Below are 26,697 nucleotides of genomic sequence, written 5' to 3'. Positions count from 1 at the left end.
ATTTTGATGAATATGGAGTGTATATATTCAATATGTATATGTATGTGTATAAACAAAAGGGGTATTTACAGTAATTGAATTGGTATTCAATGAGATGAAATATATTCTTTGGATGCACCATGTACAATGCAAAATTCAGTAATGAAAAACGTTAATGAGAAATATAAAAATGTACTGCCAATATCACTTTTACAAACTGCTTTTGTTTTGTTTTTTCTCCAAGTCATGATTTCTTTTAATTTTCGCTATAACTTGTCTTCACTGCAGGTTTAAAGCTCATCTAAAATAAAATTCTAATCGTAATTTTCTCATCATATAAAGAAAGCCCCCCCCCATGTCTTTCATGATGAAAAATATCAGTAGTAAAAGACACTAACAAATGTAGAACCCTATGCCTTCAAATATAGAATACCAATTTTCTCACCAAGACATGTATAAAATGTCAGGAAATAATCAAAGATATATACAAAGCTGGCAATTTTCTTTAAAAAATTATTTTATTTGTCAGTCATGAAAAAGTTGCTCATTGTATAACAATTAATATCCTGTCAAAACAAAAATCATTCCTATAAACCCCAAAGCAATTTGCAATCAATCAGTGGACTTCAATTCAGATCAATCAGTTTTAGGGTTTTTCAAAAGTCTCCAATCCTAATTTTGCATACAAATTGCAATAGAACCATGGACCTTGATTGCTTTTGAATATTGGATGACAATTGAATTGTAAGACCAAACATGGGGTAATAGCAAATTATCTTCAGCAGGGGTTATGAAATATATTAAAAATTAGATCAATATCTCACTGCTTTGTCTTACCAATAAATTCACTTTTATTTACCAGTAATGAAAAAGACTTTGAGCTTTAAATTACAAGTGGGATGTGAAAGCTGAAAATAAAGAAGGATCCCATGTTTGCACCGAAATATATTCAGTTCAGGGGAGCGTTTCATCAACATTTATGTCCGACAAGTTGTCAGATCTGACATCTTTCTTTGATATTGATTGGCTGAGCAGCACAGTTTCTATGGTAACTGTCGGATAAAACAGTTGTCAAATAACACATCCCACAAGTCATTTCATGAAATGTTACCCTGCAATCATTTGCATATGCAAATGACAATTAATGTCCAGAGAGTCACAGCTGAAATGTACGGTTCAATGTGTTACATTACATAGGCAAGTAGATCTTTGACCAGTTGGTGTGAGTGGGTTGGAGTGAAGGGTCAGCGTATCATGGTTTCTTGGACTTTGCAACCTGAGCTTGGGCTGCTTTCTTGGCTTTTACCATCTCAACTAGTTCCTATGAATGACAGAAGAAGAGCAACATTAAAACAAAATGATGATAAAACACACCAAGAGAGAAGAAAGGCTTGCAGAAAGAGGAGAGGAGAATGAGAAGAAAGAGAGGGAAAGAAGGAGAGGAAGAGAGGAGGAAAATTATGAGGGAGAGGGAGATGTTGAAAGGAGAAAAGGGATGAGGAAGAAGAGTAGCAAGCAGAGGATGGATAAAGAAGACAGAGAAGGAAATGTTTTAATGACACTATCAACACTGTGTCATATGAGAGTCAAACAGTTCTAAAGAGATTCAAACTATACACTAAACGTTTCCTTCTACTTATCATAAGATTGTTTACAATGTTAATAACTAAATCAAAATGAATAATTATAATAATAATAATATGATAAATTTGTATAGCGCATCCACAATTTAGATACATTCTACTGTGCTTTGGTTACCTCCATTGCTCATACTACTTACTAAAAATGATGATCTACTTTGAACACTTACCAACATAGATGTGTCTACAATATTGTTTTAAAAACAAGTACAGATTGTGCCATTCTAATTCTAAGGGAAATTGGTTCCACAGTTTTGGAGCTGTATAGCTAAATACACAGACTTCACGAGTTGCTTTGGTTTTAGAGTATACAATATTGACTGACCTGAGGGGAACATCAAATATATTGCCTGCAATAGAATCATATTGGCCTGAGTCATTAGACGAGGGCAACATGGTTCTTCTAAGGGCAATGTGATCTAGAGTCCCCAAAAGAAAAGCCAGTCGATATTTTATTATTATCCAAATCAGACATCTCGAGCAAAAATCATGAAAATACTGATATTTTACCCTTTAAAAAAAAATGGGAATCTATTTTGTCATGTTGAACAGACTGGGCCTCTGAACTTTACCATTGTGACGTAATTGAGATAACGTGTCCCTGGCCTGGGACGTAGTATCAAGCTTTGTCTTATCTTGATTAACAACATGACGTTCAGCACTGCATGGTTAAATAGGATGTGTAGAGTATGCAGATGTTAGCTCTGCCTTATTGCCCGCTACATTTCCATGCACTTTCTCATTGATTTTCCTTAGTGGGCAATAATTTGGGTCCATGAATAAACAATTGAAAACTTATTGACCAACCGTTTGATCAGTCCTCAGCAAGCAATAATGTATTACAGCTGCCCTGCTCAGATGTCTGATACCGCTAATAATCTAAAATATTGATTTTTCATCAGAATAACTCCCTGCTCTTTACAAAAGGAGAAGCAGAAGACCTTGGGCCTGTTGCATAAAACTTTATACCTGAGAAAACTCTGGTAAAAACTGAAAACTAAGGTTAGTCTGATTTCTGCCATTGACTTTAACACAGGGCAAAAACTCCAGTAAAAACAACCCGAGTTTTCTCAGGTAAAAAGTTTTATGCAACGGGCCTCTTGTGGAGAAAATTTAAGGGAGCAATGGGAGAAAGGAGGAAGAAAAGAAGGAAAATAAGAAGGTGGAAGAAAAGGAAAGATGGGGGAAGGGGAGGGGGGGGGGGAGAAAGGGATAATTTATTCATACCTTATATCTCTTCATACATTCTTTCTTAGTCCTTGTGGGTACAGCTTCTGCAATCTTATCCCATCTATCTGTAGCACTGGCAGGGAATGTCTTCAAGGCTTGTTCTAATCTCTTCTGTTCATCTGTCGTCCATGGTTTAGGACCTTCTGCACCAGCACCATCTCCAGCTGAAATGACAAAGACACAACATCATGCACCTACACAGCCAAGTGAACTTAATATTGCCTTTTTATGTAGTTTGAAGAGCAAATATTTACTAGGATGCTGAATTACTGCGAAACTTACTTTCCTCTCCAATTTCAATTCACCTCAAGCAATAAGTGTAAATAACTATGATAAATATGATACTATAATTTCTAAGCATTACTGTTGGTGTTGTTATAATTGTTCTTATGACTATGACCATCAATATATCAATGAAACAAATATAAAATCTATCAGTTAAAAAGTTTCAATTCATTTTACAGAAATCAAGTGTCTTTCTCATTTGAACCTTAGAATTCTATAATTTTGATCATATTTACCAGATTGCTTAAATGATAGCTGAAACATTTCTTTACCTTCAAATTTTTCTGAAGGTTGAGCTTCATCAGATTTCTTCATCTTGTTTCCAGTAGCCTGCTGAAACTTCTCGAATGCTTTCTCATTGGCTGCTTGTTTCATGCCTCCATCTAATTAATAAACACAATCACATGACTATCATGGCAAAAAAGTTGTGATGACCTTGATTGATAATATTCAATACTGGGCAGCTCCAAGGTTTTGTACATCAGACTCCCATATTTCTCAATGTTTTTCTCCACTTTACAATCTGCACAAGTCAGGGTAATATTAAAGAGCATTAAGACTTTTCATAGATGAACCATTTCAGGAAGATCCCACCTAAATTTGGCCAGCTGTGCATATTTTATAAAATTCTGTATTAGGATTCGGAACCATAGAACCACTGTGCCAACCAGGTCCCTTCAGGTAACAACCTTTGAGTAGGGGTCCTTCATTCAAATTTTGTAAGTAATCACAAATAAATCCAGTTATGAATATGCAAACCCACACAGGAAATGGGAAGGGGCAGGTGAAGTACTGACCTAATCTCTGTAGATTCTTAGTCTTACTGATGATATCCTTGGCTACTCTGTTGATACCCGATGTAGAATGATTGTTGATGTAGTTTGCAATCACTTCATATCTAAAAAAAAAAATCACCAGATAGAATCAAATGATAATTCATGGATGTCAATCTTGTAAAAAGAATTGAAGTATCTTAAGGGATAAAATCAAAAAGAATTTTGAGAAGAAAAACTACTATTTTCAACAATTCTTCAACAGACACGTATGTGTAGAATACATTTTTTTTTAAAGAAGGCATTTTTCATGAAGCCTGCAATTTTGATAAAAAAGAGAAGTACAAAATAATGCAAAAGGGAAGAGTTGAAATGGCTTAAACTTCCTATTAATGGTAACACTATCATCAATGGCAACAACCATGGTCATTACGCTCCACAGCCAATGAAAATCAGTTTCATTGTAAGAAAAAAATTGATGGCAAATGTGCCATCTATGAGTTTAAGCCGCAATGACATGATTTGTCAAATTAAATTGTTGTCAAAACCTGCATATTAAGAAATTTGGAAAGCAATAGGAATCAGGAGTTGTCGCATATAACACGGGACTTTCATAAGGGTTTCTCAATTTTTAGCATGTTTCAACTTCATGTCGTATGATATTCATGAACTTTAGAAAGCGGCAAATATTTTCAGACAAATGCATAAAATATCTGCAATACCGCCCCTCCCCCCAAAAAAAATTGTTATTCAAAATATCTACATCTGTAAATAACATGGAAAGCCAGAGTTCATGGGGCACCAACCGATACCTACCGAGAGCTTGTGCCTGGAGGAAAGATATTAGCTGCTTTAATGAGGAGTGCAGTATCTGCTTCACTCCAGGCTTTACCTCCCTTAGCTCCACCACCATCCCCTCCTTTTGAGCTGGAGAGGAGCTCCTGCTGTTTACGTAGCTCCTCTTGGTGCTCCCTTTCAATCTCAGCTGTCAATGCAGCCACCTGAAAAGAAGGAGGAAAGTGTCAGTATCCCAAAGTAATTCATGCATTTTTCAACTTTACCATAACTTAATCAGTGCAATTTCATCACTTTGTGAACATGCTAGCAAGGGCAAGATAAATTCTGATGATGATAAATCCTAAAATAATCCAACAAAATTAACACCAAAATGTTTGCAAGTTCATATATAGAATGAAAATTGTTGCCAAATGACTATGGTGGATAATGAGTAATTGTTCAATAATAAAAAAAAAATCAAGCACATCATTCTGTCAGTAGGTGGATACTACAACTTAGTACATATCAATCTAATATTGTTAAGGTAATAATTAACATTAACTTTAAAGCACTCCTCTTGTAATGATTGTTAATTGCGACTACTCTAGTTTGCTTTAAACTGAATAGGTCCTTATCTAAACCTAATCATATGCATGAAATTATGGTTGCTTGAAAATGGTTATACTTGAAAAGCTCCAGATGGAAAAGTATTGAAAGTATTGTTGTAAGTGCATACCTCTTCTTGAAAGATAGCCTTTGATTTGTCTTGGTCTGCTCCACTGAATCTCTCATTAACCTCTTGTAATCTAAAGAGTGAAATAGAATAAATGAATGTGATAAAACCATATGCTTTTGAGAAAAAAAAAATAATTTGAAATTTAAATCACAAAAGACTAATGCTTGAATTAAAGCCTGATTGGACAGGATGATGTTTCTTGTGATTGTTTTTTTTTACTCATCCAAATATGCACTAATATCAATCAATTTTAACAAAGTGGGTAGCATAGATTACAGGGAAGTTTGAGGATATAGAGTTATACACATGCTTAGTCTTGGCTTGAAGAATATATTCAATTTGAAGTTGCAAATATCACTGAAAATCTGGAAATTGCAACATTTCATTTGTTATTGTAATCAAAATGGAGCAAGGAAAATTACAAAACTATGCAGCATAATATTCCAAGCTCTAGAAACTTCACATACCTGACCAAGGATAATCTTTCACATAACTTTTCCATGTCTTCCATTGCTTTTACAAGACCATCTTCATTTGTGAAGTACCCATGTTTCTGTGGCATAGAAAGAGAGAGGGCGGAGGGGGGTCAAAAAATGTATCAATGAGTTTTTACTTAATCTAGCAGTGGCAAATCCAGGAAAGGGCGCAAAGGACGTGCATCCCCTCTTTTTTGAGAAAATACATTGAACATACATGTACATAATAAGAAAATTATTATCTGTACCCCCTCTATTTCAAAAACGTAAACCTGCAAGTTTCTCGCATATTTTTTAATTTGAAAGACTTACTACAACTGGCCACTAGGTGTGTCTGTAAAATGTGTCCTTAAGAGTACATCTGCATCAATGACTTTTTCGTATTATACCATGATGAAATCCAAACTAACATTATTTGACAGGGTAAATCTATTATTATAACACTCACCTTACAGGTCTCTCTCAATGCTTTTCTTTCTTTCCTCATCGCTTTCTTGAGTGCTTCTTTCTCCTTTTTGGCTGCTTGTGCCTAACATAGTAATCAAATTAACATAAAATAATGAGTTCTACAGTATATATGCATTTCCACCTCTTCTAAAAGTGTTGCATTTGTTATTCCTTTTCCAAATAACCATTTGCCACACAATGTTGAAAGTTGTTTGGAAAAAGCCTGCTTGAGATATATATTTGTATCATCAATTCCCTTTTTGATAAAAAAATTAATAATACATTGTTTTCTTGAAATAGACCTCTGTGTAAGTCAATTAAATAAATTTCATTTGTCAAAACTTGATTCTAAAACAGGTAATACAACAGAGGATCATACATTTTCAGAATTGTTGAAGTCAAAGTGCTGCAGCCACATTGAACAGCAGCAACACAAGCCCCGAGATGCTGAAACTGTAACTAGTTCTTAACCCATAATGCAACTTACAATATACAACCACTATATATGCATTAATTTTACTCCATTCAACATTCACACTGCAAACATGTAGCTAATGAACAAAGGAACATAAAATAGCTCCAAATACTACTCTTCTACTATAAACATCAAATGCCATCTTAATCAAAAGGAATAATATAGAGACTAACCAATGGAACAGTGGTATCTCATCTAGCCACTACTCACTGTGCAACTGACCTCAGATACTGGAGAAAAAGAAAACCCATTCATACATATCATCTCACCTTTGCTTTTGCTTCTTCCTCTTCTTTCTCTTTTGCTAACCTCTCTGCTTCAAGAACTGCTAGACGCTCCTGGAAATAATAATAGAAATTATTTACATCGTCTTTTGTCACGTATGCCCAGATTTATCTATAGCATGTATTATTTTAATGTGAATTTATCAAATGCCATTAGTTGTACTCACTATGGGTCTAGAAAAGAGATCTTATTCTATCCAAACACATACATTTACCTCATACAATATAGAGATATTGTTTTCAAAAATCTTTGCAGATCTGTAATCTTGAGATATAATGTTTCATATTCTAAATGTTTCCTCATGAAAATTATGCAGCCTTCCTGATTTGAAAAAAAAACTAAGTGTAACAGTTGCTTTTGAATTAAAAGAAAGAAAAAAAATTTCATGAGGAGAACCATAATTCTGGAGAAAAAATTACAAGTTTGAATACATGTACTGGGGAAGGGTAAGTTTCACAAAAGAATAAAACAAGGGAGTTAATGTTCAAAATGCTCATCATAGCTCAAGTACTATTTCACTAAATGATATTCTTTGTGAAACAAAGAATCTAAGGATTTATTGAATTGAAAAAAAATCATCCTACCTTTTCTTTCTCTAAGGCTGCTGCTTTAACTGCCTCTTGTTTGGCTCGTTTCTCTCTTGCCTTGCGTTCCTTTTCTTCATCCTTGAATCGTTTGATGCGGGGATCACAGGCATAGGCATTATCTATTGAGCATAACAATATATAAACAAAATTTACTTAGGATTGTTGCCTGTTCACATGCATATGTGAATATCAACAATAAAGGTAAAATCTTTTAGAGTGAGAGCTTGCATCAGGTTTTTTTATCACTAGTTCAGAAGATATTAAATCGGCTTCTTTTTAAGAAGCTGAAACCATCAAAAGACAATGAATTCTTTAGTCGAAATGCAATTTAGGTAACACTTAATACTTAAAGATCTGAAAGCTGGTAATAATTGTTAAAAGAAACATTCACTATAAAAAAAAGGAACATACTCATTATCACATGGTCAAGATGACTAGGTGGAAACTCATTTTTATTTCTAGATTGATCAATAATCAATCGATCAACCAATTATTTGGCAATCGGGCAAGCAATTTCTCTATAAATGGAAAGATAAAACTCACCAATAAGCGTTCTCATTCTTGCATTTTCTTCTTTCTTCCTCCTCTGTCTCTCAGCTCTGTTCTGTTTATCTATCCACCGCCTCTCTTCTCTACATTCTCCTTTCTCCTTCTCCTCTTCATCAAGGTAGGAAAACTCCCTCCATGACTGGAAGTCATACCTGAAAATATATATATTGTATATATGGCATTCATGACACACCAGCTTTCCTTTATCTACATCTCAGATGCAAGGTTGCATTTGTTTTCAGAATTTTGAGTTTGATTGGAACTCTTTTAGCAACAGGCCTAAGATCAAGCTTTTTTGACGATGCTCATGATGGCTGTATATCTATTGTAAAGTATACAAACTGATGCTATCTGTGCTTCACCAAGAAAATAATTAGCTCCTACATTAGCTTACACAAATACATTTTTTTTTTCAAATCTAAGGTGTATTTTGTGAAGTAGTTTGTCAAAGATTTTTCACTCAGCTATTTAGGATACATGGATTTCAGTAAACTATGTACAACTGTAAAGAAAATAACAAACAAAAACTCCTTTACGACGATGGGTTGTTAGTAGTAAATTCATTGCTCTCTAAGTCATCAAGTAATATTCTTTTAGTTCAATATACACAACTTTCAAGGTCAGGAAAAGAAAGAACATTGATCTGAAGAAATACTGAAAATAAAGGCAAAACACCTGGAAGGTAACTGCACTGCCATGGAACCTTCCTCTGATGTTGAATAAAAGATTTTGGTGACTTTCGAAATGTGATGAGAGTTCCAGTTTTCATTGAAGACAAAAAGGTGCAGTTGTGATAGTTTTTGGTTTACAGTGATGCACTAATGATCCCTTATGCTGTGCACATAAATGTTCACTGTCATCTGTGCCTGAAGTTAAACTTATAAATTTTGTTGTGCTATATTTTTTACAGTTTATTGTGTTTTTCTTCTATTTTCAATCACTTGAATGATCAATTCAATTCACCCATGGATCTGTGATATTTGATCAAGCAAAAAAAAACACATTCAATCAAGGATGAGAATCGGGGGACAACATTAGATTTCAGCTTAAATTTCATGTTTGACAACATTATGATGTGCTCATAGTCATGACAGCTATTGCTGTTAGAGATGCCATGGGCGTATACATCTCTCATGCCGAATAATTCCTTACCAGAAGTTGTAGAAATTATTCACTTCCTTAAAAGTTGATTTGTCATTGCCTAGATCGGGAACAGGTTTCTTGATAGACCATCTGAATACAATAAAATAAAAAAATAATTAATACCTGTATCTATTAGGGTGAGCTGAAATAAAACATACATTACTATCATTTGAAGAGACGAAAGGAAACAAAACAAAATTTTTGTACTTTTAGTCCACAATCCTGGACAGGAGTTTCTCAAAGCATCAAACGTTTAATTTTCTTTAAAAAGGGTATAACTGATATATGATACCTGGAATATAATTCATTATCACCCGTATCAGACATCTGAGCTGGTCATTTACAAAACCGTATTGCCCTAGATTCATAAATATCTGGAAGGGATAGGTATATTATTTGTATTTTCCTCGGTCTCAATGCGCATATTTACTTTGCATGCAGAGACGACGCAAAATATACCTTTGTATTTTCCCTGGTCTCACATCCGGGCATTTGAGAATGCGTATAAAGAGATACGCTTCATAGGATCTGCGCGCCAACAAAATACGTCATAATAAAGACATCACTGGATCCAAGCGCTTGCAAGTACGTCATAATGGTAAAGTGTAGAGCCTACACCCTTATATTAACAAGACACAATATAACTATTTTAAAAAGAAATATCACCATTATCACGATTTTTGCTCTAGATATCTGATTTGGATGATAATAAAAATATTGACTGGCTCTTCTTTCGGGGAACATCAAATATATTGCCCTTAAAAGACTCATATTGCCCTCGTCTAAAGACTCGGGCCAATATGATTCTTTTGCTGGCAATATATTTGATGTTCCCCTCAAGGCCAGTCAATATTATATAATTATTTCATTGCATGCTAGTTTTCCCTTTTATTGTATTGATTGGTGAGAATGTGCAAATATAACGAATTCCTTCTTTTGATCTTGTTTTACTAATTTTAACAGAGAATGAACAACACTTAAAATTGGCAACAATCAATCTGAATAAATCTCACCTTGCATTTCTCTTGAAAACATCAGAGAAGGTTGCAAAGAACTTGTCCTTTGATTGCTGGTTATTTGATGGGACATCATTATCAAACTCAGGATCAACACTGTCATAAGCTCTTCTTTTCACTGGGTTACCAAGAACTTCATATGCTGAAAGACAAGCAAGACCAAAAAATGCATATAAGGGTATCATGAAAAGATCTTCAACAATAAAGCATTTCAACCTGCATATTATTTTCACAAAGACAGAGACTAGCTGAAAACATACTTATAAATTTTCCAGTAAAAATTTTATATAAAGTGTCCAGACCCATATGCATAACAAGAGCACAATTTCTTAATACTTTTAATTGATACCTTCAAGTCTATATTTCTTTTTCACTACAAATGAAACAACAAATTTTAACCTAGTCCATATAGGAAGAACAAAAGCTTGTAGCACAGAATTTAATATCAACATCAAACGTTAAATATATCAATTTGGTTTCAACCAACAAAATTATACCAGACTTTATATGCCAATAATAGTAACTTGTAATTTGCCATCAATATCAAGGTTTAATGAAACAAGGCCCTGATCCTGAATCCCCTTTGAGATTCATGTAATAAGTCAAACAAAAATTTCAGTATCTATTAGAGACGTTTTAAGTGAGCTAATCTACAAGCTTAACTTCAAAACAAGGGACAAATCTCACCTTTTGTAATACATGAGAAGTAATCATCATCACCAGATTTCCTTACTCTGGTTTTTCTGTCTTCTCTTTTGTCAGGATGATGCTTCAGAACCTTTCGTTTGTCTAACAAAGAAGAAAAGGCAGCAAAATAAAGAATAATTCCCCCCAAAAAAAAATTATTCCCATAAGACCAGTATAAGAAGCCCCCCCCCACAAAAAGAACCAATAACAAAAACAGTTTTAAACAAAACACAAACCAATAAGATTGGGTTTTCAATATGTTCCAACCTATGTAGATAAAGGCAAATATATTTAGCTTTCAAGGAGAGGACAGGACTTATGTAATTCTGTGACCATACATCATGAAAAGAACCGAAATCACCCCAGTCAGTCTGGTTAATTTTGCAAAGCTTGTAAATTATGTCATACTTTATCATATTACATCCAATTTAAAAGAAATTTTCCGCAATATGCTCAATTGAATTTTCTCCATTAATTAAAATAACTTCTTCTTGGGATGGACATGGCCTTCAAGGTCAACTTCATCCTGTACATTTGTTAACTTTTGTATTAGTATATTTGTGAACTTTACTACAGGACAAAGTACTAAAAAAAACATGGAAGAAACTTCCAATTGGTCAACTTACGAGCTCTTCTGATGTCATGCTGTGATGCCTTGTATCTCAGTTTAGAAAGCCCTAGGATTTTATAGTGGTCATGATCCTGTTCGAAAATAAGAAATGATATTTTACATTTTCTACAGAAATAAAGTAAACTACACGGAAAAAGGAAAATGTGAACTATGCTGGAACTAAAAAATTACCAGGCTGGCTAAAATAACATCTCATGAATAGTATATCATACTGTATGAGAGTAAAGTATGGTCTTTCATTCTAGTTGCAAATCTTGATCAGTGATGCATGAATGAATTTTCTGTAGATCAGGCATATTTTTAGACCTACAATGTAGCTGTGATCATTAAAAAGTAGCTCACAATGCTTCAATGATCATGACTTTTTTCTTAGAAATGAGATGATTTTTTCATTGGATAGAATTCTCAGTTCTTTAAATGGTATTATTCATTTTGAAAACAATTTTCATTCCCTGTAAATAGGAATAAAACCAAATAAAATTATCAGAAATTTATTACATATAAACACAAAATCTAATATCTCTAGAAAAAATTAATCACAATTAATTATGTATTGGGAGTAAAGATTTTATAAATATATATTCTTAAAGGTCTTGCAGTTTACCCTTATGTTAAATCAATACATTCTTGTTCATCAAGGACAAAAGTTCAAGATTTCAATAAATTCCAAATATTACTATAAAAGTACCTTCCACTCCTTGGGATCCAACGTTTGAAGCATAGAATCATCTTCATCTTCATCAAAAATATCTTCCTCTCCTGAGTCTTCCTCATCATCATCACTTGGCAATGATTCTGTGTATGATGCTGACAGATGATTGCGTTGTCGGTGTAGCCTTACTTCAAACCATCGTCCAACAGGTTCAATTTGGACCGAAGTTGGAGCTAATGAAAAAAATGCCAAAGGGTGTGATAATCATACGAACAGGAGAATAAAAAAAAAAAAACCTGAAAGTGAAAATTGACAAATTTAAGCGCCAAATAAAACACAATTTTGGTAGAGGGTCCATACCCATTGACTATTTTCTTTGAAAAATGGGGCAAAAAAGGTAAACTAATTAATAACAAGTGGAATGCCTCTGGCCGTCTCACCTGCATCACGCGATTCAACATAGCAGCAGTGCTGACTTTGAAAACTACTATAACTCACACAAGATGTTCAGTGATACTTGGTTACTCTTATTTCCACTTTTTATGAATTAGACCAATACACTTACAGAGATAGGATGGTAATTCAACAAATACCCCCAATGCGGCCAAAGTTCGTTGATCTCACATGACCTTTGACCTTGATCATGTGACCTGAAACTTGCACAGGATATTCAGTGATACTTAATTACTCTTATGTCCAAGTTATATTATGAAAGGTATTCTCGGAGGATTTATTTTCTCACCGATACCTGTGCTGCACAGGTAAGGGAATTTTGATTACTTCTTGCTTTTCCGTCAAAATCTTACGAATTAGCGTTGATATGGCATCGGGTTTGTTGGAATTTGTAGTCTATGTGCACAAAGTCAAATGGCTTCCAGGTTTCGGAGCGTCACGTGAATATGCATGAAATTGCAGCGTTTCGATAATTTTTGATCGATACCAGAGCGATCTGATCACAAACCAAGACCATTTCCCGCATCACTACGTGACCGGACATCGTTATTGCTATCGATACTTCTGTGCGATTGACCAATCAGCGGTCTCCAAATCGCTGTGCGGAGATGATCTATCCGTTGTACACAGTCTATGGACGATTTGTCGTTGTGCGTCATTAGATTTAGACCCCTACTTTTTTATTAGGTTAGGCCCTACAATAGGCACTTCAGGTGAAAATTAGGAAAGGCTGTTCCAGCATATTTGATAGGCTCACAATGAGGCTCAATATCTACGATTCACAAAACTGTTTGAATTTTCAAATTCCAATATCTAGAAGTCAAGTTATTGTCATCTTTGTGATGAAAAAACAGGGTTTTTTGCGGACAAAAAAAGATTGTGAAATCTTATTATTCTCTCTGTTTTGGGCATGGCACGTTTATAATACATAGCTTATGGGGAATTGTACAATCTTTTTATTTAAATCTTAAAGTACTCAGGGGCCTGTTGCATGACGAGATGAGCGATACGTAGGAACGTCCTAGGACCATTCTTCCGAGATAGGAAGATTGGCGACAAATCAGCGCTTTCCGTTTCACGAAGGCAATTTTGTCTTCCAAGTCCTTGACATCTTTTGATATCGATAGTATCGGAAAAATATTTAGTCTTCATCGTCACCTTAACCTTTTATTTCGGAATGACGACTTTTCATAAAATCATTTATTTCAATAAAAGGAGATCAAATGATGTTTTATTTATTACTGATTGTAGAATTGATATATGGAGCTTACTTTATGAGGTAAAAAGAGAAGAAACTTTAAAGATTCACAGACATAAATGAATAAAATTGAAATTTTCATTGTTTACCTTACTTAGAATACGGTGTCCTTTTAGAGACACCTGTCATTGATATTTCAACGAAAGAGACCCTTGTCCGATATAAAAATTGATTTAACTAAGTAATTTCGACATTTTGTTAGTTCAATATTCTGTATTTTTATAGAATGCTTATATATAATGATAATTTTGTAAATTATGCGTTAATATGTTATTTGTTGAGGTAAAAATATGGTTTGAAAGGGGTAAACAAAATCAACATGTCTGATTGTGTGAGACTAAAAAGGAAAATATGAGAGGCTGCGTGTGAAACTTCTAATTTATTTATTTTATTTGCCAGATATAACGCAAGAAATACTAATTTGAGTGTTTAGAGTATAAACATACCCCAGTTGCATGATGAGTAAACGATGACAAGAAAAATATGAACATTGCTGCAAACATGGCCAAGTGAATAAAGTAGTGCATTGCAATAATAATCAAAACACAGAAAAAGTTGTGCAATCCGCAATGGAAAAATACTATCAGAAATCATGCTAAAAATTACGATCATATAAAACGTTGGTCATATTTAAAATTGATCACTTAATTTATGGAAGTTTATATAAGAATATAAGGTTTAAGAATATAGAAAATGTATATGTTCAATATTTCACGGTAAGGAGTAGAGACTACCGTGATTTCTTTAACATGACATAGGAGCCGAAAGGGGCCTACCCTACCATTTAAAATGCGCCTCTTCGTACTTTCCATAATCTTTTCTTTGATGAACTTATCTTCATTAATGATTGTGATGGATTCGTATATAAACTAGGCCTAGTCTGTATCTTAAATTCAAGTAGCTATTTTGTTACTGCAGGAGTTTGTTTCGTTTCACTGCTTCACATCTCAAGTTATCCCAAATCCAAGAATTGGTTTTCATTGATTAAAATTAATCTCATAAAAAAAAATAATGAAAATGAAATAAAAATATAAAATGATTTAGCATGTTTAACCTCTTAGTTTTGTATCGAGTGTTTTTTTGCTGAGCGTTATATAAACACGTTTTTTCCTTACATAATTTCTTTTAAAGAAATTCGTTTTCATGTTGTTTAATTATCTATAATGAGAAAGCATGATGGGTCAGAGAGATAGTGCCGCCCATTTCGATAAATCAAGTTTATTTTGTTTTAAATAGAAAAGTGGTGGGGATAGGGCGGAGGGAGAATAAAAGAAAACATATTTCTAAAAAATATTTGGGCCTTCATCAACCCCGGAAAGGTTAAAATGACATCCGTTTTTAGTCGTCTTGTCGACCTGAAATTGATGACAACTAGCCCCATATAAAAAAATAACTTGGCGCCATCCTAGATAAAAAGCATCAACCCCCTAAAAATATGTTTAAAGGTGATGTCAGTGTGGCTTGCCGTAAACGCATTTTCTCTCAATGCCGACGGTGGCGGGCGGTGTGCAAAGATGATCATGCCTACGTAGGACATGTCTGGAGGTGTCTTTCCAAGGACCATTCTTCGTATCGCCCAAATCGGCTTTGTGAAACAGTTGAGCGATATCTCGTTCTTACGTAGAATGGTTCTACGAAAGACCATTTCATGCAACAGGCCCCAGATTGATTTGACATATTGGCATATGATTTCTTTGGTTCAAGGGCAACTACCCCTGGACGATTACCCCCACCCCTCGGACAATTACCCTCCCCCCCCGACAATTACCCCCCCTCTGACAACTACACTGTACCCCTATCCAAAAATCTACACCTAACCTAAGCCTATTTCGGGGGTAATTGCCCTGTGGTAGGTTTGTGCACAGGGTAAACATGACTTGATACTGATTTTCTTTGCTTGAACATTAGAAATTAAGTTTTCAATGAATATAATTCATAATCAAAGAAGAGAATTAAAATAATAATCTTAGGATTTCTAGAAAAAAAAATAAAAAAAGATTGATTTCAATTGTCTATTATCTCATTATTGTTTCATTATTGTTATTGTGGTCTCAATAAAATTGTTTCACTATTGCCCCAATTATTATTATAATTATAAATTATTATTATCATAATGATTATTTTTGTTTCATTAATATTATTTTCTAAATAATTATTACAATTATAATTATTATCATTATAGTACTTATTGTTGTTATTGTTGTGAATACCAAGACTAATCTCAAGCTGAACGCAGCGGGGATGACGTCACTGACAACTGTTCGTATGCGCTCAAAACAACCCTAGTCCAGGATAGGCCCCATAAAAAATTGACCAAACCTTGTTTTTTCATACAATATTTTTTGATAGTTTCTTGTCAATTCGAGGGTGCTGATTACAAATCTGGATGATTCCACTCGTGTAACTTTGAGCATTTTCTGCAAATTGGAAAAATCCAATATGGCCGCCAAAATATGCAAATTACCCATGGAATTTGTAAAATTGTCCGCACATTGGTTGGGAAATACATGAAATTGTATGACAGAAGTGAAATACAATCTTAAAAAATAATTTTTGACAAAATATTAATTTTAGTGATATTCAAAATGGCTACCATAGGCCATTGTATACACTATCATGTACAATACGAATAGAGAAAACTAATTTTCACAAAAATGAGCACTAAATGCAAAAATCGCGATGTATGAAGGAAGTAATATAAGCCAATCATCATTACTAACGTTTATTATGTCAAATATGGGAACATTGCTGTATTTTGATATCTAAAATAGCCGCCACTGGCCCAAAGAGTATTATGTACAATATGGCAATGGCTGGGCCAAAAAATGACAAGATTGAGCATTAAAATGCATATTATTAAGATAAACGAGTGGAATACCGACTAAAAACATAATTGTAAATATGCCATTTATGTGATAAATGCTGTATTTTGAAATTCAAAATGGCCGCCATAGCCCCTATAATCATGGACAATGCGAGTGGAGAAACTAATTTTCACACGAGTAAGAAACATAAAATGCATGTAATTGTGATCTATGAGTAAAATGTTGTCTGACAACATGTTTTATAGCAAGACATATCATTTTTTTGTCATGCATGAGATAAATACTGTATTATGAAATTCAAAATGGCCCCTATAGGCCCAAACACTATTATCTACAAATCTTTTTGGGACATATAATTTTGTAAGAATTTGGATTTGCTTGACTATGACATCCATATAATCCTGTTGTATGAGTAAAACGTTAATTGAAAACATTTTATTTTTAATCATCGCATTTCTTCTTACATATAGGTGATAAATACTGTATTTTGACATTCTAAAATAACCTCTACAAGCCCTAACTAAATTATGTAACATGCGAACAGGGAAACTAATTTTCACAAGAGTGAGAATCATAAAATGCATATAACTGTGATGTACGAGTACATATATTGTCTTAAACATTATTTCTAACTAAATACATCACATATTGGTCGTGGACAGGTGGAGGTAACAAATTCTGTACTTTGAAATCCAAAATAGCTGCCGTAGGTCCTAAAAGTATTGTGTACATTGTAACATGGGACAAATAATTTTGACAGAATTTGGCTTTGCTCAACTCTAAATATTGCATATAATTGTGAATTGTGATGTAAGGGTGAATTATTGTCTAAAACCATGGTTTCTATCGAGATATATCATAATGTTGTGTAATTAAGGTGATACACTGTAAATGCTGCATTTTTTAATTGAAAATGGCTACCATAGGCACTTATCGTATAATATATACAATTTGGGTGGAGACAAATAGTGTTCACAAAAAGGGCATATGGCAGCCATTTTAAAAGTTAAAATACAGTATTTATCCCCTAAATTACATAAGATATGATATATACACAACAATAAAAGTAAGTCCCCCCTAAATCAAATTGCTGTAACTTTTGAACGGAATTGATTTGAGATACGATATTTTGTAGGTAGTTTTCTACACTTATTAAGCAACTCCTGGACAAATATGAAATTGATTGGTTGAGTCATGCATGAGTAATCAAAGATTGAATTAAAAATGACCATTTTTTAAAGTCACAAAGGTCGTGTTTCAGATTGTGCAAATACAAAGTTGGAAAAAAGATTCATTTTAGGTGAATTTTATGGTGTTATAGTGTTTTACTATCCATCATTTAGCCACTCCACACACAATTTTGATATCGTATGTTCATGGTTGAGTAGGCACATTGTATTGCAGGGGCCGCGGGGGTGGGGGGGTACAGCCCCCCACTTTTTTCAAATACCATGTACAAAAATGTAAAAATGACCATACGATTGTGATTTTTTGCGTAGTCAGCCCCCACCCTCCCACCTTTGGCTCAGCCCACCCCCCCTCCACTTTGAAAACCGTTCCGCGGCCCCTGTATTGTGACGTATCGTCATAGGGGTTTTTGGTAGTATCTTCTACAACTTGTTAGATCACGTTAAAATTTGAAAATGTTTGTCGCTCCCCGATTATAGGCCCCTCCCCCATTTTAAAATTCTGGATCCCCCACTGATTTTCCCATAAATCAAACTGGTCATGAGAAAAACTGTTACGAAAAGAATACATTTTATGCCGCATAAAGAGTATTCATTCCTAAGTTATGGAATGTGCTCGCTCAACCATGAAAATGTTTAAAGTTCGGAAAGTGAGTGGTAATAGAAATGATGGATGATAAACAAAAAAACATTTGAAACCGAATTTGCCCTCAATATTCAATTTATTACCCTTTAAAATGAGTCTGTGACATTGAAAATACCAATTTTCCCACTTTGATGCGTGCTCACTCATGTATGAATAAACATATCGATTTCATTTTTGCACAGAATTCTGCCCATAGGTTGATAAACATTACTGCCAAATAACATTGCTAAAGACAGCCTTGAAAAAAAGTTCCACCAAATTGAATAAGGGGTTACATACTCTTAAACATATGTGCCCCCTTAATGTACACAAGTCTATGAGAGAAGAAGTCAAAATTTTCACAAATATGAAATGAGGGTTTGTTTCATTGACAGTTTTTTGTTACTTCTGCCAGCAGTTATTACATGAAACTTCGCACATGGCTTCAGGGTAACACTATCCAAAAGGTGCGCACACCAAATTAACCTTTCAACACGGCACAGAGTGGGGCCAAGACAATGAACTTTCTTCTCATTTGCATAATTTTCGAATATCGTGTGCTCACTGATGCATTAAACATCGGGATTTTCATAAAAATCAAATCAAATGAACTATACAAGGTTTGTGACAGATATCCATAGTTACAAATTGCAGTTTTTCCAATAACGTAAAAAAGAGCTAATCACATTCTACATGTTCATTCAAGCGTGAATGTTTAATTAAACGCCTTTGAATCACTGAAACATGTTAAATGTTCGTGAACATAACGAAAAAGTTGAGAAAAGATCACTTTCATTTACCAAAATGAAACAATACTTGCCTATGATATTTGAAAATCGTATTTTTTGTTTTCAATAAATGTTCATTGAATCGTGAAACGATGAATATTGTTGAAGATACTCTTCCCAAAAATAACTGTCATCATATTCTTTCATTCTTATTGGTATAAATGTGTAAAAAATCAAATTATAGTAAATATGGACTTGTGTGTATTCAACCGTGAAATTTAGCCAAAAAAGTTGCATCGTCTTTTAGAAAGTACCTTTTACAAGCCTTCTGGCTATTTTTCATGATTAGAATGTGGAATTAGTTCCAATAAAATGGAATCAAAGTCATGATATTTGGCTTGTGACTTTTGAAAAGTGACATTTTTGCCTTCTGACAATGCTCACTGAAGCATGACGAAAAATACGTCCACAACATTTATTCAGAGGGTAGCTTATAAAATTACCTACACGCTCATGTAAAAATATATTATAGACTCACATTGGTTCGGAAATTATTGATGTTTGTTTAAGGGGGACTTACTTTTTTTGTTGTGTATATTTTGTTATAAATCATGTTTTCAGACAACATTCCACTCTTACATCACAATTTGACCAAGCAAAGCCAAATTCTGTTGAAATGATTTGTTCCCATTCACATTGTGCATAATACCGTGAGGGACTGTAGAGGCCATTTTGACTTTAAAATAATCGTATTTATCACCTAACTGGCAGAATAAATGATATATCTTAATATAAATTATGCTTTCAGATGTAATATTTTACTCATAGATCACTATTACGTGCATGTATGGTGCTCACTCCTGTGAATATTGGTTTCCCACTTATGGCGGCCATTTCGAAAGTCGAAATTATACAGTATTTTACACAAACTTGAAAGCCGAATGATATATTTCGTTAGAAAATATGTTTTTAGACACCATGCAATTAATTTATCACATTATATGCATTTTAGCGCTCACTCTTGTGATTTCCTTTCTCCCATTTCTCATTGTGCATAATATTTTCAATATTCATAATAAGCATTTCAGTGATCACTCTTGTGCATTTTTTGGCCCCCATTGCCATTGTACGCAATACTGTTTGGGCCAGTTGCGGCTATTTTAGATATCAAAATACAGCAATGTTCCCATATGACATTATATCAATAATATATCTCATGAGTAATGATGATTTGCATATTACTTTGTTCATACATCGCGATTTTTTGCAGTTTAGTGCTCATTTTTGTGAAAATTAGTTTTCCCTATTCATATTGTACATAATAAGGTATACAATGACACATGGCGGCCATTTTGAATATCAGGAAAATAAATATTTTGTTAAAAATTATTTTTTCAGAGAGTATTTCACTCCTGCCACACAATTTCATGCATTTCACATCCAATGTGAGGACAATGTAATGATTTTTATGGGTAATTTGCATATTTTGGTGGCCATATTGGATATTGCCAATTTGCGGAAAATGCTCAAGGTTACACGAGTGGCATCATTCAGATTCGTAATCAGCACCCTCGAATTGACAAGAAACCGTCAAAAAATATTGTATATATAAAAAAACAAGGTTATGCCTCTTCCTGGACTACCCTGCTCGATCGGCCGAGTCAGATTCACAAACACCTCATAACACTCTAACCTAAAGCTCATATCCGCTGGCTCTCTACGGACCAAATTTGATTAGAATTTAACAAAATGTTCTCAAATATACAATTTTATTACTGACCGAGTTGGCGAGTTCACAAGGGATCTGATGATTACATGAAGGTAATTTCAAGCAATTCAAGCAAAGAAAAATAAATACCTGAAAGTGAATATTAGGTCTTTCCCTCGCATGAAGGTAAGTGAAACTCTGTGCTGTATATTTCCGATGTTTACCGAAGATGTACGAAGCAACCGCGGGAATTTTTGACCAATCAAAATCAGCGGAATAAAGGAAGAAACTGACTCTGTCTTTTCTAGACCAAAAGCTTCGGTCTCTGTTTTGTTGGTTGTTCAGCTGAACTCCGTTGGCTTCACTCACCAAATACAGAGACCGAAGTTCTAGCGCGATCTGTACAGGGGACTCAATGGCCATATGTTTATGTACTTAAGATCGGATAAACGGGGAAGTGAATTAGCGCGACAGCTAATGTTGTAAGTTAGAGCAATTACGGGATCGGAGTTCGGTTCGGAAGTTTTGCTCCTAAAATCGGAATCGGTTCGGATATCGGATCGGAAGATATTCAAAAACAAAAAAATACATTAAAATTTGTATGTGGCCGGCGCGTGGACAAATGCGGCACGCTACACTGAAGGCAGAATTTGTTTTGATCTCCGACAAAAGCGAAGGAAGAAGATGATGAGCTGTTTTGATCTCCGACATAATCGGAGGAAGGAAAATAAGATAATGACGTTCCAGCGCGCGACACTACCGCCGATCAACGATAGGCCTCTTCTCTACAACATCGTGGTGATGGCGGAGGTAATCGTAAACTCTTAAAGGTCGCATGACCTCCCGAAAAAGACGCATTATCATCCAGAGTTGTTTACCATGATATTCACCTTCTCTACAACATCGTAGTGATGGCGGAGGTAATCGTAATCTCATACAGGTCGCAGCCTCGCAGGACCTCCCGAAAAAGACGTATTATTATCAAGATTTGTTTACCGTGATATTCACCTTCTCTACAACATCGTAGTGATGGCGGAGGTAATCGTAAACTCTTAAAGGTCGCATGACCTCCCGAAAAAGACGCATTATTATCCAGAGTTGTTTACCATGATATTCACCTTCTCTACAACATATCACTTCGATGTTGTAGAGAAGGTGAATATCACGGTAAACAACTCTTTGATAATAATGCGTCTTTTTCGGGAGGTCATGCGACCTTTTTGAGATACGATTACCTCCGCCATCACTACGATGTTGTAGAGAAGGTGAATATCATGGTAAACAACTCTGGATAATAATGCGTCTTTTTTGGGAGGTCATGCGACCTTTAAGAGTTTACGATTACCTCCGCCATCACTACGATGTTGTATAGAAGGTGAATATCACGGTAAACAACTCTGGATAATAATGCGTCTTTTTCGGGAGGTCATGCGACCTTTTTGAGATACGATTACCTCCGCCATCACTACGATGTTGTAGAGAAGGTGAATATCATGGTAAACAACTCTGGATAATAATGCGTCTTTTTTGGGAGGTCATGCGACCTTTAAGAGTTTACGATTACCTCCGCCATCACTACAATGTTGTAGAGAAGGTGAATATCATGGTAAACAACTCTGGATAATAATGCGTCTTTTTTGGGAGGTCATGCGACCTTTAAGAGTTTACTCTACAACATCGTAGTGATGGCAGAGGTAATCGTAATCTCTTAAAGGTCGCATGACCTCCCAAAAGAGACGCATTATTATCTAGAGTTGTTTACCGTGATATTCACCTTCTCTACAACATCGTAGTGATGGCGGAGGTAATCGTAATCTCATAAAGGTCGCATGACCTCCCAAAAAAGATGCATTATTATCAAGAGTTGTTTACCGTGATATTCACCTTCTCTACAACATCCTAGTGATGGCGGAGGTAATTGTAATCTCATAAAGGTAGCATGACCTCCCAAAAAAGACGCATTATTATCTAGAGTTGTTTACCGTGATATTCACCTTCTCTACAACATCGTAGTGATGGCGGAGGTAATCGTAAACTCTTAAAGGTCGCATGACCTCCCGAAAAAGACGCATTATTATCCAGATTGGTTAACCATGATATTCACCTTCTCTACAACATCGTGAGGTAATCGTAAACTCTTAAAGGTCGCATGACCTCCCGAAAAAGACGCATTATTATCCAGATTGGTTAACCATGATATTCACCTTCTCTACAACATCGTGAGGTAATCGTAATCTCATAAAGGTCGCATGACCTCCCGAAAAAGACGCATTATTATCCAGAGTTGTTCACCATGATATTTACCTTCTCTACAACATCGTAGTGATAGCGGAGGTAATCGTAAACTCTTAGAGGACGTATAGTCAGATAGTCGTAAATATTACCGCGCATGTCAGCGTGTTCAACTAAATCTTATTTGCCTCCGCTTAAGATCAAAACATATCGTCTTTTCGTTGTTTTTCTTCCTCCATTTTTGTCGGAGATCAAAACAAATTATCACCAATTATCATCATTATCGTTTTGTTCTTCCCCGATTATGTCGGAGATCAAAACAAATCATAATCTTCTTCTCCACCTGCCTTTCCGCTAATATCACAGACAAGTGGAATGCCTCTGGCCGTCTCACCTGCATCACGCGGTTCAATATAGCAGCAGTGCTGACTTTGAATACTACTCTAACTCGCACAAGATGTTCAGTGATACATGGTTACTCTTATGTCCACTTTTTATGAACGAGACCAATAAACTTACAGAGATATGATGGTTATTCAACAAAAAACCCCAACATGGCCAAAGTTCATTGACCATACATGACCTTTGACCTTGATCATGTGACCTGAAACTCGCACAGGATGTTCAGTGATAGTTGATTACTCTTATGTACAAGTTTCATGAATAAAATCCATTAACTTTCATAGTTTTGATGGTAATTCAACAGATAAACCCAATTCGGCCAAAGTTCATTGACCTTTGACCTTGGTCATGTGACCTGAAACGCGCACAGGATGTTCAGTGATATTTGATTACTCATATGTCCAAGTTTAATGAACTAGACTAATAAACTTTCAAAGTTATGATGGTAATTCAACACCCGATTCGGCCAAAGTTCATTGACCCTAAATGACCTTTGACCTTAATCATGAGACCTGAAACTTGCACAAAATATTCAGTGATGCTTGATTACTATTATGTCCAAGTTTCATGAATCATATCCATAAACTTTCAAAGTTATGATGGGAATTCAACAGATATCCCCAATTCAGCCAAAGTTCATTGACCCTAAATGACCTTTGACCTTGGTCATGTGACGTGAAACTCATGCAGGATATTCAGTGATACTTGATTAACCTTATGTTCAAGTTTCATGAACTAGGTCCATATATTTTCCAAGTTATGATGACATTTCAAAAACTTAACCTCAGGTTAAGATTTCGATGTTGATTCCTCCAACATGGTCTAAGTTCATTGACCCTAAATGACCTTTGACCTTGGTCATGTGACATGAAACTTTAATAGGATGTTCAGTAATACTTGATTAACCTTATGGCCAAGTTTCATGAACTAGGTCCATATACTTTCTAAGTTATGATGTCATTTCAAAAACTTAACCTCAGGTTAAGATTTGATGTTGACGCCGCCGCCGCCGTCGCCGCCGCCGCCACCGCCGTCGGAAAAGCGGCGCCTATAGTCTCACTCTGCTTCGCAGGTGAGACAATAAAAACAAATCATAATTTTCTTCCCCTTTATCTTCTTTTCCTTCCACCGCTTTTGTCTGAGATCTAAACAAATCACCAGCGCATTTTGACGGCAAACATGTCGCCACATGTTTTTTTTTTTGTCTTGTTATGTTTTGGTTTTTCCGATCCGATTTTTTCCCCACTGGTCAAAAATCGGAGTTCGGAAAAATGTAGAAAAAAGGGGAAAATCGGATCGGATCGGGAATTGGAATAAAAATCGGTTACAGCATTAGCGACAGCCAAGGTAAGTCACTGTTTTTGTTCCTTTAAACTTCATATTTCTCCGTTTTTGGGCAATTAATGCCAAGAGGGAATATAAATTTCCATTTTGATCACGTTAATTATCAAAATTTTTATTCATTAAAGACAAAAATTGAAGAGCCCCGACGGGGGGATTTTGCATTGCAAGTCCCCTAATGGTGGCTGCACGATAGCGAGCCATCTGTGTACAAGGAGAATTTTTTTTTTTTAAATGTAAAAAAACTCCTCGAAACAGACGGCTGCCAGCTGTCTATGTCTTTTCGAGCAATGCCAAATACAACTCCAGCGCTCGGCCAAAGTACCGAGCAGAGCGAACTGTGTGTGTAAGACATGCGCTCGCCATTCACTGCAATGCAAAAATCTACATCTAGCACCCGGGGGGGGGCCACTTACATTGACGAGTGGATACCATGCGCGACCAAAAAAACATGTAAAAAGGATGTCCTTTTCACGATAGGGCACGTTACGTACGTAACGTGATAAGGGTGTCAAAAACACAAAAATAATGAAAAAAGGGTATCTATTTCGCTCGGAAAATTACGTGTTTAGGGTCGAATTTGCGGGGATGATAAAACAAAATTAAAATGTTTTATAAAGGATGTCCTTTTTGCCCCAACACTACGTGTTTAGAGTCCTATTTGCGCGAGGTGTAGAAGGTGGGGTCGCACTAAACCAAAGTAATAAAGCCGATCGACGACCGAAGGACCCGTAATAAAACAGTCCTGTACTTGTTTAGGGGTTCATTTCAGGGAATATTTGCCAAGAGTATCGTTTTGTTTCCAATGCTTGTTAAGGGTAGGGTTTCACACGCCAATACTTGTTAAGGGGTGCATTTTCAGAATATGGAAATAACGTGTTTAGGGTCCTTTTCGAGACCCCATGGTCGCGCATGGTATCCACTCGTGAATGGAAGTGGCCCCCCCGGGATCTAGCAGTAGCACTGTGTCCGCGCGATCGCCCGCCTGGGTGAAGTGCCTACCTACAATTGTAGCCTACATTGACTAGAATCTATTCTAGGGCAGGCCTGTAAATATCTCTTTAAATTACTAATAATACTATTTTGCACACCATGCTAACATATTAAAGTCAGACTCAGAGTCAGACACATGGACAATCAATACTTGTGGACCTGAGACAAGAGTGGAAAATCTGTCACCAACAAAGACAAAAACAGTAGAGAATTGGAATATGGACAAGTCACAATTTTATCGAGGCCGACCTATGGACATTTTCGCTAATAAGATCATGTACTATTTAAATACCGATTTCACCGAAACGTGAGAGTCCTATGGGAGAAGCGTATATAGAAATCTCGCACCCATATCGATGTAGGATTGAGCAACTTAATTTCTGAGTGTGCCGGATACAGTTTATTCGAATAATATAGTCGACGAAAATTGTCTTACCGGTCAAGGTGCCTTGTATTTCTGTTTCATCTGCATCCGATATTGCTGGTGGGAGCAAAAGTAAAACCATGGCTAAATCCAGAGTTCGAAAACTGCTCAAGAATTTCAGGAAAGATAAAGAATTTTAAGACCTTATTTTCG

At 35.4% G+C, this 26,697-nt stretch overlaps 1 protein-coding gene across 1 annotated transcript; it reads right to left on the bottom strand.

Annotated features, from left to right (window-relative positions):
* Positions 1 to 476: 476 nt before the first annotated feature.
* On the bottom strand, positions 477 to 26,697 carry LOC121410671 (dnaJ homolog subfamily C member 2-like). The gene is made up of 17 exons (XM_041602905.1): positions 26,557 to 26,697; positions 12,405 to 12,601; positions 11,712 to 11,787; positions 11,086 to 11,187; positions 10,396 to 10,540; positions 9,392 to 9,472; positions 8,234 to 8,391; positions 7,688 to 7,809; positions 7,088 to 7,156; positions 6,345 to 6,425; positions 5,888 to 5,973; positions 5,421 to 5,490; positions 4,724 to 4,908; positions 3,932 to 4,032; positions 3,407 to 3,517; positions 2,847 to 3,013; positions 477 to 1,300 (listed from the first exon to the last, which is right to left on the bottom strand). The coding sequence occupies exons 1-17, from the start codon at positions 26,624 to 26,626 to the stop codon at positions 1,232 to 1,234; spliced, it is 1,890 nt and encodes a 629-aa protein (XP_041458839.1). The 5' UTR covers positions 26,627 to 26,697; the 3' UTR covers positions 477 to 1,231.

Source organism: Lytechinus variegatus, chromosome 3, assembly GCF_018143015.1.
Source record: "Lytechinus variegatus isolate NC3 chromosome 3, Lvar_3.0, whole genome shotgun sequence".
In the NCBI taxonomy this organism is placed as follows: Eukaryota; Metazoa; Echinodermata; class Echinoidea; order Temnopleuroida; family Toxopneustidae; genus Lytechinus; species Lytechinus variegatus.
The sequence above is the reverse complement of the archived record's forward strand: the minus strand, read 5'-3'. Positions and strand labels throughout refer to the sequence as shown.